Source organism: Ochotona princeps, chromosome X (assembly GCF_030435755.1).
Source record: "Ochotona princeps isolate mOchPri1 chromosome X, mOchPri1.hap1, whole genome shotgun sequence".
Taxonomy (NCBI): Eukaryota; Metazoa; Chordata; class Mammalia; order Lagomorpha; family Ochotonidae; genus Ochotona; species Ochotona princeps.
In genome coordinates, this window is record NC_080865.1 from 46,176,592 (window position 1) to 46,193,355 (window position 16,764).

A 16,764-nucleotide genomic window follows, 5' to 3' on the forward strand; every position below is an offset into this window, starting at 1 on the left:
AAGGACTTGAATCATCTTCTGTTGCTTTCCCATGTCATTTGCACGGACCTGGATGAGAACTGGCACCAGCACCAGTGAAGGATTAGCCTGGTGTACAATTGTGCTGCTCCCTCGAATTACATCTCTACTTGCGGTTCCAGTGCTTAGAAAGTGAGCCACATGGGCTATCAAAAGCAAAGGCATTTCCCCAGGGTCCGGAGGGTGAAACACCTGCCAGGAGACAGTCTTGGGCCCTGATGCTTTAGAGCTATAGAGAGGAAAGAGTACAAAAGTTCAATCACCACAGTCTGGCTAGAAATGTCTAGGTTCTGCCCCAGACCTGCTGTGTATGTAAATGGGTTTTTGTGGGTACTGCCTCTGCTGGTTGTCTCCCAGTCACCTCAAATCAGTTCTTGATATTGTGATAGCTTCAGGATCCAGTTTCTTCACAAACTTCTCTTGGCCATTCTTTTGGGAGAAAGAACAAATTCTGGATCGTCAACCAAAGCAAATGCTGGATGAGGCCAAATAAAGGGGTCGGAGTGGAAGGAAGCTGAGGCGGATGAGCTGATCACACAGGCTGACCACACCTGGGGGCTCCATAAAGAGGAAGCACAACGATTTTAGGAGGAATCAAGAAGAACGCAGGTCTCTTTCTTTCCCACTCCACAGGTGCAGTTCCAGGTGTGCTGGGTGGAACTGCCCGGAACACAGGGCTTGAATCAGCAAGCAACTCCAGGAGCTCCTCAAAAGAAAGAAATCTGGAGGAAGTTGTGGCAGGCAGAAGCTGAAATGTTCTCACTAGAAACTCACCAAGTAGGCTTTGGGCACTTCCGAAAATCCCCCCACACAGTGGAAGATGAGGTTAAAAGAGGAACAAAATGCTTTCTGCTTTTTTTTTTTTTTTTGGTCATAAGAGCTTAGAAAATCATCTGGAACTTTTGAAGCAGATCCTCAAGAGAGAAGATCCTTATCTGAGAGAATCTGGCTACAGAAAGATGAATGGAAGGAACGTGTTCTAAGAGCTACTCACAGGTATGTTGTTTTCCTTGACCCTTAGCAGCAGTCCAGCAATATACAAGGAATTTTGGGGAAAGACTTTGATTTCCCAGAATGACACCAAGCGATAGATAGTATCAGTAGAGACTGAGGGATCAAGAAAATTATGGGTTTTTGTTTTTTTTCAAGATTCAGCTTATGTATTTGAAAGGAAGAGGTTTACCTCTCAAATGGCCACAACAACCAGTGTTGGGTAAAGCCAAAACCAAGGTCCAGGAGCTTCCTCCGAGCGTCCCATGTGGGTTCAAGGGCCCAAACACTTGGTAGAGCATCTGCTGCTTTCCCAGGTGCATTAGCAGGGAGCTGGATTGGAAGTGGAGCAGCCGGGATAGGAACCAGCGCCCATGTAGATGCTGATATCTCAAGTGAAGTTTGACACAGCATGCCGCAACGCTGACCTGAGACAAGATATCTTGTCATTGGAGGCACCCCAGGGCTACAGGGGTCATCCCATGCCTGCTTTGCGCGCACCGGCTGCCATGTGCACGTGGTGAACTGCTCTCGGACCTGCCTAACAGAGCCCCAGGAGCTGACCTCTCGGAGGTGGGGCTCTGGCTTTGTTAGGCAGGTCCAGCTCCTCCTACTGCTCACTTCGGCTTGAGCTGGGGAGGGGAATGGGAAGGGGCGGGTCTTTGAGTCCGGGGATCTTAACTTCCTGTAGCTGCCAGGCTGCGGAGGCACCCCAGGGCTACATGGGTCGTTCCATGCCTGCTTTGTGCACTGGCCGCCACGTGCACGTGGTGAGCTGCTCCCGGGTGGCCAGTGTGCCATTTGGCACCAGGCTCTGCCTGCTGGCCGCCTGACAAGGGAGCTCTGGGATTTTGGTTGTTTGATGTGCTGCTTAGTTAGCTCTATGCTGAACCCACAGTGCATTGGAGCCGTGAATCAATCCTAAAGATTCCCAATGACAGTAAATCTTCCTCTGAAGAACCTGTAATTACTTAATAATGCTGAGCACCAGTTCATTCAAAAGCTCAGACTCCGGGCATGCCCAGCAGGATGTCCCCATTACTTGCCATGATGATGGATCATCAGAGGGGTCACAGTGGGCAGGGCCATGACATTAACTAGCACTCGAGAACCATATCTGGGGGTGGATTGTATGGGGGTGTGGGCCACCTTCCAACTCCACTGGGTGACTTAGGAGTGGGGATGGTGACAGTCTAAGTTGGGTGAAACCAAGGAGCTTAGCCACAGTGTCTAGGGCAGGCATTGCGACAGGTGATGGGCTATGCTGAGCTGAGCCAGAGCAACCACTGGCACGCTTAACACTGGCTGTGATCAGGCCCGGTTGGGGAGCAGGGGGGGAGACCCTGGATGGGTGAAGGTTCCCACCAAGGAGCACACACGCTGGAATGGGGCTGCGTTCCGATCAGGACACAATTGTAGCCTCCCTTGGCACAAGTGTGGACTGGGACTTGGCGCACCGGGCCAGGTCAGACTGCAACGCCTTCTGGTGTTCTAGAGGACCAGGGTAGATGTGGGACAGACTAGGCTAGGTTTCAACCCCAACTGAGCCATATTTGAGCTATATGTGGGTATGGACAAGCCGTGGCTGGGCTGAAACTTCCAACAGCAGGAACCAGAATGGGTTGAAGACCAGTTAAGAAAGGCTACTGTTCCTGCTGGGGCAAGAGATGAAATGAGTAGTGCTGGTCCATGGACCTGCTGGTATGCGCGAAACCTGACACCAGGAGGGGTCTGATGAAGGAACCTGAACAGTTCCTCTGACAGGACACTGACCCTACAAATAAGCGCAGGAAACATGGAGGTAAACAACCCAGAAGAGGCTATGGAAAGTGTCCCACTGGCATACATTTGGCTCGGGTTGGGGGCGGACCAGGCTGAGTCAGCTCGCGTCATCCACTGGCAAGTCCGAGCGCTGGAGCTGGGTGGGGGTCGGGCCAGGTTCGGTTGTGATAAAAACAGTACACAACACAAAATGCCAAGGTGAGGTTGCCTGTGCTGGTTAGGAATGCAGCACCCAACCAGCACACCTCCCACTGGTTTAGGTGAGGGCGAGTGTGTGATGGGCAGAGCCAGGATGGACTGCAATATTCAAACTTTGAGGTGTTCCCAGACCAGGTTCCTATATGTACTAGCAAGCACAGTGCCCGCCACAGTCCATCACCCCGATCAGCTAGTGGTTGCAACTGCTGGTTTGGTTCTATTCTCAGCCCCGACCTCCACTGGAACCAATGACCTGAATTACATTTAATTGATAAAATAAATGAAGTGGGATTTTTTTTTTTTTGTCTACCAATTAAAATGTTGCAACCTAAAGTGCGGTATACAAGACTTAAGAAAAAGAGATCCTGGGCCCGGCGGCGTGGCCTAGCGGCTAAAGTCCTCGCCTTGAAAGCCCCGGGATCCCATATGGGCGCCTGTTCTAGTCCCGGCAGCGCCACTTCCCATCCAGCTCCCTGCTTGTGGCCTGGGAAAGCAGTGGAGGACGGCCCAATGCATTGGGACACTGCACCCGCGTGGGAGACCCGGAAGAGGTTCCAGGTTCCCGGCTTCGGATCGGCACGCATCGGCCCGTTGCGGCTCACTTGGGGAGTGAATCATCGGATGGAAGATCTTCCTCTCTGTCTCTCCTCCTCTGTATATCTGACTGTAATAAAATGAATAAATCTTTAAAAAAAAAAAGAAAAGAAAAGAAAAGAAAAAGAGATCCTGAATGTTTTGAAGAGCGAATCTTGTGGGTACTAATTCTAGGCCTAGTCCTGTCTGTGCCAGTACCTGCACAGCAGCGGATGCTTTGGAAAGCCTTAGTTGAGCAGTTTTCTGAATGGCTCCCTTGATCTTGGCAGTTTCTACAGAGGGCATTTCACGCGGAGCCTTCTGCAAGTCAGAGTAGCGCCATTCATCTGATTTGGCTCCTGTGAGGAGCGGCTCCTCCCTTTCCTGTGTGGGTAGACCACTTTGCAAGGAAAACTCGTCTGACAGGGCCTGATCCCACAAAACAGGTACATTCTGATGACTGGGAAAGGAGTTGGGGGCCCCAGTGCACAGCGGAGGGTATGGACAGGATCACTGACCCGGATTTGTTACCTCCCAGGGCTGGGTGCTGAGGAGAGCAGCTTTGGACCTGCTCAGTCCTGGCTGTTGTGGCCTTTTGTGGAGTCAGTGAGAGGATGGGAGATCTTTCAGTCTCTCCTCTCTGTAAAACTAATGTTCCAGTAAAAACTCAATAAATCTAAAACAAAATTAAGAACTGGTAAAAAAAAAAAAAAAGACACCACGTGGGGTAGGCAAGCCACATCCTTTGTGAGAGTCTGTGTCTGGGTTTGCGTTTCAGCTCAGCTCTCAGTTCTGGTTCTAATGTACACCTTGCAATGTAGCAAGTGACAGCACAAGTAGTTGGGTTCTTGTCATGCACATGGGAGGCCTGGATTGAATCCCCAACCCCTGGAGTCAAGCTAGCTAACCTCAGCTGTTATGGACACTAGCGGAATGAGTCAACATAAGGGAGGTATTTATCTGTCTCTCTAAGTCTTTCAAACAAATAAAATGAAAAGTAAATTTTTTAAAAGAATTATTTGTTTTCATTGAAACTCAGATTTACAGAGAAGGAGAGACAGAGAGAAAGATCTTCCATCCACTGATTCACGTCCCAAACGGCTGCAAAGGCCAGAGCTGAGCTGCTCTGAAGCCAGGAGCCAGGAGCTTCCTCCAGGCCTCCCACGTGGGTACAGGGTCCCAAGGCTTTGGGCCATCCTCCCAGGCCACAGACAGGGAGCTGGAAGGGAAGTGGGGCAGCTGGGACACCAATCAGCACCCATATGGGATCCTGGCATGTGCAAGGTGAGGACTTTAGCCACTAGGCTGCCACGCCGGGCACCAAAATAAAAATTTTAAACACAAGTATATATTAGGAAAGGATCAGGACTGGAATCTAGGAGGTAAAGGAGAATGTACGCAATTCTCTGTTTTCCTCTGAATGAACTGCCATGTATGTTCTAAACAAGATTCCTTCAAGGGGCTGGTGTGATAGTTCAACTGGCTAATCCTCTGACTACTCCACTTCCCATCCAGCTCTCTGCTTGTGGCCTGGGAAGCCAGTAGATGATGGCCCAAAGCCTTGGGACCCTGCACCCACATGGGAGACCCGGAAGAAGTTCCTGGTTTTGTATCCGCTGTGCTCAGGCTGCAGTGGTTATTTGGGGAGTGAACCAGTGGACAGAAGATTCTCTCCTCTCTGTATATCTGCCTTTCCAATAAAAATAAATAATCTTTTTTTTTAATTTCAAAAAACTTTTTTTTATTAATTGCATTGTATTATGTGACACAGTTTTATAGGTACTGGGATTCCCCCCACCCTTCCCCCAATCCTCCCCCCATGGTGGATTCCTCCACCTTGTTGCATAACCACAGCTCAAGTTCAGTTGAGATTCCCCCATTGCAAGCATATACCAAACATAGAGTCCAGCATCTTATTGTCCAGTCAAGTTCAACGGCTTGTTGGGGAGACCTTCTCTGGTCTGAAGGTAGAGCCAGCAGAGTATCATCCCGATCAATTAAAAGCTCCAACATAACATCATCAACAATTTATAACGTTATGGAATTAATTGACATAGTATTGAGTAACCAATAATAATCTTTTTTAAAAAAACCAGTTTCTTCAAAAAGTTCATGGAAAAACAATTGAAATATAAATTTATTTTGGTGCCAATAAATTTTGAAATCCATGCCTAATGTTTCATTCCTTTGCTTTTCGAAGATCCCGCTTATGCTGGGGTTACAATTTTCTTTTTGCACTCCAATTGTAGGCAACTGTCTAGGTTACACTGATGGGAGAAATTAAGCCAGTGGTTGGTGGGCATTCTGAGCCTGATTAATGCCAAGTTTGTGTTAGCTATACCAGTGAGTGTCCCCGCATAGTTACTTGTTCTTTTTTTTTCCCCAGAGGAGTGGGGGTAGGTAGGGAACTCTGGGTCTTGACCCACCTCTCCGGCCCCAAGGCAGGGGGTGGGGCGGGGGCGGGGAGTGGAGGTGGGGGTGGAGCTACAGAATGCCTGGAGAAGGAGGTCTGGGGGTGTATTGGAGTGGGAACGACTAAGGGCATGTTAGACAGTTTCACAGGGAGGGAATGACTTGTGGGGTCTTCCACTGACTGGGCCACTGCTCTTGCGGGTAGGTGACGGAGCTGAGATAGAGTGGCTTAAAGGGGGAGAAACTGGTGGGCATGTGTGGGTCCGGTCAAGGCACCCACCTGCCCATGTGGGAGACTGTGGCCCATTGGCATACACAAAGGCTGGTGCTGGGGACATCCCTGGTGGGACTAGACCACAGTACCCACCTACGAGTGCTGGAGCGGGGGGGGGGGGGGGCACACTGGGGTTGGGCTGCAGCACCAGAATGTGAGAGAACCTGATCTGGGGGCAGATTCCGTAGGGGGATTGTGGGTTCACCTCTGTGTGACTGCATCACCTATGGGTTTGCATGCAGAGCTGGAGGTGGTCATAGGCCGAGGCAGGCTGGACCACAATTTCTTTGGCACCAAAATAAATTTATCTTTTAATTCCGTTTTCTACAAACTTGTTGAAGTACCCACATGTTTTACCGACCTTTTTTTTTTTCCTTTTCTTCTCTGGAATTTTGCTGCTTACCTGTGTAGGGAGAGGTCAAGCTCCAGGTTCTTTGGGAAGAGGGAGTTCATTGCTGGTATCCCCTATCTCCCCCTTGGCGTACTCTTCTCTGCCCAGCCAGGGCTTCCCTCTGCCGGCCCTGGCTGTCTAGCAGGCTCTGAGACTCTCCTTACAGGCAGGTTAGAGCTCACCTGTGGGCTGGACCCCATGCGAGGTCATGAGCGGTTTCCTGGGGGAGCAGGATGGGGGGGGGGGTTGCGTTAAGAACGGGACTGGTGTTTTACTGTGTATCACATCGTGCTGTTTGAATTGTTCTAGATCTGTGTACACCGCCTGCAGGAAATAATTAAAACAAAAATGTAAAATCCCTTTCTGGTAAAGAAACTGCAATCTAGGTCACTCATGGCACATGATGTTTTGGGGGAAGAAGTTGCAAGTTGAAAAGATATAGACCAAACCTCATCTTCCTATAAAAACAGGGATTAGAACTAAGGGATTACCTTTTAAATGGAAAGGCTTTAATTAAGATGCCCAGCAGTACCAGATAAGAGGAGTTCAAAAATTCATGGAAAAAATGTGTGTTATGACAAAACTATGTATGGATTTGAAAAACTTTTGTACCAAAACAAGCGTATTCCTTAATTTCATTTTCATGAACTTTTTGAAATACATTCATATTCAATAAACTATTAAATGCTAAACTTGTACACTAAACCTTATATGTATACTAAGAAATAAATCCTGAATTTTTAAAGCTAATTTCATTAAAATAATATTTTAAAACTTTGTAAGATGGGGCCCGGTGCAATAGCATAATGGTTAAGGTCCTTGCCTTGAATGCACCAGGATCCCATATGGGCGCCGGTTCTAATCCCGGCAGCTCCACTTTCCATCCAGCTCCCTGCCTGTGGCCTGGGAAAGCAGTCCAGGACTGCCCAAAGCCTTGGGACCCTGCACCCATGTGGGAGACCCAGAAAGAAGTTCCTGGCTCCTGGCTTCAGATCGGCACAGCACCGGCCGTTGCAGTCACTTTGGGAGTGAATCATTGGATGGAAGATCTTCCTCTCTGTCTCTCCTCCTCTCTGTACATGTGCCTTTCCAATAAAATAAATAAATCTTAAAAAAAAACTTTGTAAGACAAATGTGTACCAACATATCTTAACTTTTGATTTGCAAAACATGGTCACTACAGGTAGATTTTTTTGTTTAAAAGTTCTATTCTGGGGCCTGACACAATAGCCTAGTGGCTAAAGTCCTTGCCTTGCACGTGCTGGGATCCCATATGGTGCCGGTTCTAATCCCAGCAGCCCTGCTTTCCATCCAGCTCCCTGCTTGTGGCCAAGGAAAGCAGCCAAGGATGGCCCAAAACCTTGGGACTCAGTACCCACATGGGAGACCTGGAAGAAGTTCCTGGCTTTGGCTTGGGATTGGCTTAGCTCCAGCTGTTGCGGCCACTTGGGGAGTGACCTAGTAGATTGAAGATCTCTCTGTTTGTGTCTTTCTCTCCATAAATCTGATCTGCCTTTCCAATAAAAACGAATCTTTAAACAAATTCTATTTTGATTGTTCACTGCATATAAATGAAGTAGGAGGCTGGCATCATGGTGTAGTGGGTAAAGCTGCTGCCTGCACTGCTGGATTTCCATATGGGTGCAGGTTTGAGTCTAGCTGGGCCACTACCCTTTCAACTCCCTGCTAATGTTCTGGAAAGTATCACAAAATGGCCCAAGCCCTTGGACCCCTATACCCACATTGGGAGACTGAGAAGAAACTTCTGGCTCCTGGCTTTGCCCTGGCCCATGACCAGTCATTTGGCCATTTGGGGAGTGAACAGCAGATAAAAGAACCCCCCTCTCTCTAACTCTACTTTCCAAATAAACAATCCTTTTATAATAGTTAATTAATGATAGCAATAACAATGCCATTGATTGTATTAAATAGATGCCTATTCAGCTCTAGAAACTTATTTCTATAGTTATTTTGAATGCTGTCTGCCCTGCCCCGGCCCTTATGAAGGCTCTGTGTTTCCAGGAAGGGCTCCAGAGAAGGCTGGACCTTGTATTGGAATTCTTGGGTTTAAATCTTGGCTCCCGCTCCCGACTGCAGCTTCCTGTTCATGTGAACTCTGGGAGACGGCGGTGAGATCTTAAGTAATTGGGATCTTCCCACTCACGTGACGGACCTGAATTTTATTTTTGGCTCCTGGGTTTGGTCGGGCCCAGCTCAGGCCATTGTGTGGGTGTTTGGGGGAGTGAGTCAGAGTATGGAAGCTCTGTCTGTCTTCCTGCCTCTGAAATGATGAGAAGGGATAGAATAAGATAAAGAGGGTGCATAGACCAGCCCACTGGTAAAATCCGGTGCTCTTTGGATTTTGACGCATATTCCTCCAGTGTTAGAGTGTGGGTAAAATGTTATTGTTGGGCAGTGTGAGATTCCTTTGTACTGAACAACTGCTAGTTTGCTAGGCCAGGAGGTGCCTGGACTTTGGGAGGATTCCACTTTAGCAATAAATCTGTTCTTTGCTGCCTTGCAACTTTGTGAAGGCAAGGGCACAGTTCTTCTCCGGTCCCAGGAACCAGGAGGAAGATAAGGGTGTGAGAATGGGATGAGCCATAAAGATAGTGGGTATGGGAACGGAACAGGCTCCCCGTGCCTGAAGGCCATATGTCTAAGGTTGCTACTTTTGATGTATTTCCCAGCCCAAAAAAGGGCCTATATAAGCTTCTGTCTTGGGCTGTTCGAGGTCTGACCGCCCTGCTTGGCTGCCCCAAGTGCGGTCTGACCCCAGCATGCTGGCGCAATAAACTCTGTTTGCTGTTTGCATTACCAGTGAGACTCTTTGTCATTCTCTGGGGGTTGACTAGCTCGCATCCTGACGTCCGGGGGGCTTTGGCCCGGACTCTAACACTCCCTGTTTACTTTTACTTCTTGCCTGTGCTCTGTTCTCATATCCCTGGTATGACAAAGCAAGTTCCATAGTTGCCTCTAGAGGTGGCCCATCTGGGCTACGTTTAAGTACTTCCATTGGGGGAGACACTGTGGTGCGGCAAGTGAAGCCAATGCCTTGGTGCACCAGGGCAACTGGTTGTTGCCCCGCCTCCCTCCCCAGCACTCAGGGATCGACCACTCTCAGTCTTCTTGCCTTCTCAATCTCTTTCTCTGTCACTTGGCTTTTCTGCTCTGGGCCCCAAATAAATAAATCTTCACAACAAATATTTTTTTGAGGGCCCAGCATGATAGCTTAGTGGCTAAAGTCCTCACCTTGCACGCACCAGGAACCCCTATGGGCACCAGTTCTAATCCCGGCAGCCCCACTTCCCATCCAGCTCCCTGCTTGTGGCCTGGGAAAGCAGTCGAGGACGGCCCAGAGCATTGGGACCCTGCACCCATGTGGGAGGTCCGGAAGAGGCTCCAGGTTCCTGGCTTCAGATCGGCGCAGCTCTGGCCTTTGCGGCCACAGGGGAATAAATCAATGGACAGAAGATCTTCATTTCTGTTCTCTTTCTCTCTGTATATCTGCCTTTCCAATAAAGATAAATAAATCTTAAAAGTATCTTGGAAAGAAAAACAAACAAAAAGAAATGGAGCAAAATTCATACAAGGCACTCTGATATGAAATGTTGGTGCCCCAAATACCCGGCTCCAGAACAAAGTGTTTTACTTTCTTTTTCTTTTTTTTTTTTTTTAAAGACTTATTTATTTTTGTTGGAAAGGCAGATGTACACAGAGGAGGAGAGACAGAAAGGAAGATACTTCCGTTTAGTGATTCACTCCCCAAATGGCCGCAACAGCCGGTGCTGCGCCGATCTGAAGCCAGGAGCCAGGAGCTGCTTTCTGGGTCTCCCAAGTGAGTGCAGGGTCCCAAGGCTCTGGGCAGTCCTGGACTGCTTTCCCAGGCCACAAGCAGGGAGCTGGATGGGAAGTGGAGCTGCCGGGATTAGAACCGGCGCCCATATGGGATCCTGGTGCGTTCAAGGCAAGGACCTTAACCACTATGGTATCACGCCGGGCCCAAGTGTTTTACTTTCATTGAAACAGCTGTGAAATATTTGCAGTGAGAGAGAAACTTATACCACACACCTTCTCTTTTCTTTGTAGCAAAGACAAGATGGAAATACCATTTCGTTCAAATATAAGCTCACATGCAAAGGAATTTTTTTTCTTACAGTAATTCTGAGGCCTGGGATTACCAAGATGGGCTCAGAGAGCCTCTTGCCTGCTCGGCGGCTCTGGCTTGTTTTAGCTGGGCTTTCCCTGCTGCCTTTGATGGAGCCATATGGATTCAGAAAAGGCACGCAATACGCATTTGACATCCACCACGTGTTCTGCATCCGGAAGAAGATCACCAATTTGACAGATGCCATTAGTGACATCCCGGGATATACCACTCACCTCAACCTCACACACAACTCTGTTCAGGTCCTTCCTCCCCACAGCTTCACGAATTTGCCTGCCCTGGTGGACTTGAGACTGGAGTGGAATTCCATTTCGAAGATTTGTGAGAGGGCTTTCTGGGGACTCAGAAACCTGACCCTCTTGAATTTAATAGAAAATAAGATTCGAAGTGTGATGGATGTGTTTCAGGGCTTGTCCAATTTGGAGACTTTGCTCCTGAGTCACAATAAAATTTCCCATATTCACAACAATGTCTTCATCCCTCTGCTCAAACTGAGACATTTAAGCCTCTCTCAAAACTTTAGTACTAATTTTTCCAATATCCTTGATGCAGTCCAGTATCTTCCATGCCTGGAGTATCTTGTTCTTACTAACAACAGCATCATCTTCTTGGACCAAAGTCCCAGGACACTGCTTTCCTTGACCCATCTGAGCCTGCAGAAGAACAAACTAAGTGAGTTAGATTTCTCTGCTTTCTCTTTGCCAAATCTGACCACTCTGGATGTCTCCCAGAATGGGCAAAAGGCCATTCAGAATGTGTATGTAGAGACTCTGCCCCAGTTGAGCAGTCTGAATCTCAGTGGAACGGTGGTAACATTGGACACAATTCTGCCCAAACATCTACAGAATCTAAGGGCAGTGGACCTCAGCAACTGGGAGCCTTGGCATGGTCACTTGAACTTGAGCAGAATGTGTTGGCTCTTCAGAAACTTACCGTTACTAGAGGCTTTGGTTTTTCAGAAAAGCACCATTGATGCGCAGGGTGTGAGGCACCTTGCCAACTGCACCAGGCTTCTTTCTCTCGACCTGAGCCACAGCACACATCTGGTGCAGCTCAGTGGCAGTGAATTCGTGGCTATGCCCAGCCTCTGTCAAAATGTGCCAACTTGCCTTGGTCAGGAACAGCACCTGGAGTTCCCTCCAGAACCTGACATTCCTAGACCTGAGCCACAACACATTCAAATGGCTTCCGGATTTTGCATTTTCTCCCTTGAAGAGCCTACAGTATCTCTCTTTCTCGAAATCCCATCACAGAAATCAATAATATGACTTTCAAGGGGCTGTATTCACTGAAGGAGCTCAACTTGGCTTATTGCTGGATTGTGACTATCGACAGACACTCCTTCACCCAGCTCCCGAACCTGGAGAGCTTAGATCTTGGAGGCAACAACATCCGCACCCTGAAATGCAGAACTTTTAACCCCCTGAAGAAGCTCCCCGTTCTGATTCTCTCACAGAACCGCCTGCAAATCATAGAGAAGCAAGCCTTCTACGGCCTCACTTCCCTTTCTAACCTTGATCTGACATACAACAGCTTGTGGGGTTTGGAGACAGACTTCCTCTCGGCACTGGAAGGACTGGAAATTTTGAATCTCAGTTTTAATCGAATCACATATGAAAGTACCAAAACCTTGACATTTCCTCCATTTAGGAAGCTCAAGTATTTGAGACAGCTCAACTTAAAGGACAGGTGCATGGGATTCAGGTTGTACCAGTGAACTTTTTCCAAGGGCTGGATGCCTTGCAGGAGCTGCTCCTGGGCAAAGAACCCCTGGTATTCCTCGACCATCTCCAGCTCGATCCCCTGAGGAATCTCACCAACTTAGACATCTCAGGAACACAAGCTGGAGACAGAAGCCTCTATTTAAATACATCCTTGTTCAAAAAACTCCAAAAATTAAAAGTACTGCACCTTGAAAGCAACAACCTAGAGTCACTGACGCCTGGAATGTTCTCTGGCTTGGAAAGTCTTCAGGTCTTCTGTTTAAGATTCAACAGCATAATGAGCCAATCCCAAAAGGTTAAATACCACATGTTTGCCTTAATTTAAGATGATATGATGTTATGTATAACATGTTATGTTATGAATGTTATATGCTGTGTATAAACTAAAATTGAAGTGTAGGTGAGGTGGTCACAGAAGGTGGCTGGGAACTCGCATTTACTTTTAACATATTGGTTACTCATTACTATGTCAATTAATTCCATAATGATGTAAATTTTTGCTGATGGTATGTTGGAGCTTTCAATTGACTGGGATGATACTCTGCTGGCTCTGTCATCAGACCAAAGAGGGTATACCTAAGAAGCCGTTGAACTTGACTGGACAATAAGATGCTGGACTCTATGTTTGGTATACGCTTGCAATGGGGCAATCTCAACTGAACTTGAGCTGTGGTTATGCAACAAGGTGGAGGAATCCACCATGGTGGGAGGGTTTGGGGAGGGGTGGGGAGAACCCAAGTACCTATGTAACTGTGTCACATAATACAATGTAATTAATGAAGTAAAAATAATAAATAATTAAAAAAATAAAATAAAATAAATCTTAAAACAAAAAGAAAAAAAAAAAGATTCAACAGCTTGAGGGCCCGGCGGCGTGGCCTAGCAGTTAAAGTCCTCGCCTTGAAAGCCCCAGGATCCCATATGGGCGCCGGTTCTAATCCCGGCAGCTCCACTTCCCATCCAGCTCCGTGCTTGTGGCCTGGGAAAGCAGTCGAGGATGGCCCAAGGCATTGGGACCCTGCACCCGCGTGGGAGACCCGGAAGAGGTTCCAGGTTCCTGGCTTCGGATTGGCGCGCACCGGCCCGTTGCGGCTCACCTGGGGAGTGAATCAGTAGATGGAAGATCTTCCTCTCTGTCTCTCCTCCTCTGTGTATATCTGGCTGTAATAAAATAAATAAATCTGGGCCCGGCGGCGTGGCCTAGCGGCTAAAGTCCTCGCCTTGAAAGCCCCGGGATCCCATATGAGCGCCGGTTCTAATCCCGGCAGCTCCACTTCCCATCCAGCTCCCTGCTTGTGGCCTGGGAAAGCAGTCGAGGATGGCCCAATGCATTGGGACACTGTATCCGCGTGGGAGACCTGGAAGAGGTTCCTGGTTCCCGGCTTCAGATTGGCACGCACCGGCCCGTTGCGGCTCACTTGGGGAGTGAAACATCGGATGGAAGATCTTCCTCTCTGTCTCTCTTCCTCTCTATATCCAGCTTTCCAATAATAATAATAAAATCTTAAAAAAAATGAATAAATCTTAAAAAAAAAAAAAGATTCAACAGCTTGAACGTCATTAATCAAAGCCACCTGGAAAACTTGAAGTCTCTGATGTACTTTGGTCTCTATGGGAACAAGCTGCAGTGCAGCTGTGACGATCTGTGGTTCAAGAACTGGTCCACCACCACAGCCACCGTCCATATCCCCTACCTCCGGAGCTACCCTTGTCAGCAGCCGAATTCTCAGAGTTTGTTCGTTGATTTTGATGACGCTTTGTGTAATTTCGACCTGGGAAAGATTTACTTCATCTGTTCCTTCAGTCTAGTGCTCACAACCATGATCTTCTCCTGGCTCAGCGCCAAGATCACTCCATCACTGTGGTATGGGCTGTACATATTTAGAGCCTGGTACGTAGCCAAGTGGCACAGGAATGCGAAGGAGTTTGTCTATGATGCCTTTGTCTCTTTCTCTGCAACTGATGAGCAGTGGGTATATGAAGAGCTTGTTCTAGCTCTAGAAGAAAGTGGCCAGCCTACCTTTAAGCTCTGTCTCCATCACCGGGACTTTGAACCAGGGATGGACATCTTTGGCAATATCCAGAATGCCATCAACACCAGCTGGAAAACTCTGTGTGCGGTCAGTAGCCACTACTTGCGCAGTGAGTGGTGTCAGCTTGAAGTACAGCTGGCCAGCATCAAGATGTTCTACGAGCACATGGATGTTATTATCTTGATCTTCCTGGAAGAGATTCCTAACTATAAGTTGTCCAGCTACCACCGACTCCGGAAACTCGTGAGCAGACAGACATTCATCACTTGGCCAGACAATGCCCACGAAAGGCCACTCTTTCGGGCTCGCATTAGAAATGCATTGGGCAACAGAACAGTGGAGCAAGACAATGCACAGCTCCTTGTGGCCGAGTAACCAGGAGCCTTGGGGCCTCAGATCCTGCTGCCTAATGTTTCCCAAGGTCGGGGGGGTGGGGGCTGAGTGTGACTAAAGGCACTGCTCATGGGTTACTCCAAACTCTAACACCGGGCATAATTTGCATCATATCTCATTAGGCAACTGAAAGAATGAAGGACGCTGCTTGACGGAGCTTCAGCAATGGAATTTGACTATTGGAGAATCAGATATCTGGAAGGCACACCTTTATATGCAGAGGAGGGCTTGGGTCAGCAGTCCTCTGAAATTCTGGGCACCAGGGGGACCCTCCTATGTGTTTGAGAACATTGATCAGCTAGTTTATTCAAAACAGTTCTCATAAAGGCCAAGACAGGATTGCATTGTACCTTATGGTAGGGTATATAGGACTCTGAAGGCTGGCTTTTTCTCTGTTAAGTCACAGTGTAAGAGCTTGGAGGGTCTGAAGTTGGGTCTGTCCGTTTCCTTATTGGGGAGCAACCTTGAGGGGCAAGCAAGGCTTTGTGACTCTGCATTGGATTGCACGGCGGAAATAAGTGCCACCAGCAGCTTTTGCTGATTGTCTTTCCAGCAAGGCCTTTGTCTCTTTGTCCTGCCTTCTTCCGCTGGGTTCCTCCTTATCCTTAAGGTTCTGGGAAGCGTTTGTGAGGAACAGATCCTGAAAGGAAGAGTATTTGCCAAGCAGGGGTGGCCAGGCGGCTACATAACAGGTGCTGGAGAGCCTTCTTAGCACCGCAGAGGAACTCCCTGCCTCCCACATCGCCAGGGTCCTAGGCAAAAGGTGCTCAATTCAGATAGGACTACATCAATCAAAATTGACGGGCATTTATATGGGAAGCTATGATTCATCCGCTGGGTGTTTGTGGGCTAAATGATTGGCAGCTACTACATGACACACACAAGAAATAGCACATGACTCAAATAGCACATGACTCATTTTGTTTAAATGAAATAATCGGATTTTGAGGTCCTGTTCGCCTAGCCTGGTGGAAAATTAAATAGCACTCATTCCTTACCCTTACCGCCTGGCCTCTGGCTTGTTCTTACATTAAACAAAAACAAAAAAAACAAAACCTCACAAAACCCCTGGGAGGGGGGACGGGGTGTAATTCCTGCAGCCTTCTGCCTGTGTGGCTTAGCACTTCAGGCCCACTGTCCCAGCTGAGGGCACTCCGAGGACACTGCTGCTTCTGGGAAGTGCTTGGCCCTGGATTGTTGCTGAAATTGGACACAACCGTTCCTTTCTGAAGCGCTGCCACTTTCCTCAGGAGGGGGTGGGTCTTGGCAGCTCTGTGCTGAAGGCAACTGCAAACCTCCCTTCTTTCTTGGGTCCTCTTCCCGTCTTCAGCTGCTTCAGTCACTGCCCTCCACGCCCCCTGCCCCCCGCCCCCTGCCGCCAGGCACCATTTCCTGAGCACCTGGTGTGGACTCAATCAGCTAAGACTGGAAGAAAGGCTTTATTCAAACAGCCCCAGCAGGCCTAGGGGCACACTGCCTTCACGTGGGGGAAGGTCTTTTTCTTTCACAAGGGAAAGTCAAACATAAACAGAGATTGACACATGCCTTGTTAAAGTTGTAAGCCAGTTTGCACTATCCTAAAATCTGCCAAGGTCAGTAAACAATATGCTTCCATACAATAAACTGCTAAATACAAAAATGAAAACAAAACAAAACAAAAACATAAACAGAAAGCTAAGGCACACCAGGAATACCTTTATAGTGTGACTAACCTCAGGAAGATCAGAAAGGTTGGCTAACGTGCAACCTAGGACTTCTGGAACGGGTGGCGGTGTGAGGGGAGGGTCCCAGGAACAGCTTGCGGCTGG

At 48.2% G+C, this 16,764-nt stretch overlaps 1 protein-coding gene across 1 annotated transcript; it reads left to right on the top strand.

Moving 5' to 3' along the window:
* The first annotated feature begins 926 nt into the window (after positions 1–926).
* LOC101523460 (toll-like receptor 13) lies at positions 927–15,019 on the top strand. Its single transcript, XM_004592803.2, is given in 6 exon segments — positions 927–1,014; positions 10,798–11,893; positions 11,895–12,032; positions 12,034–12,485; positions 12,488–12,791; positions 14,068–15,019. Coding segments are annotated over 5 exon segments (2,835 nt in total). The 5' UTR covers positions 927–1,014; positions 10,798–10,823; the 3' UTR covers positions 14,939–15,019.
* Positions 15,020–16,764: the final 1,745 nt, after the last annotated feature.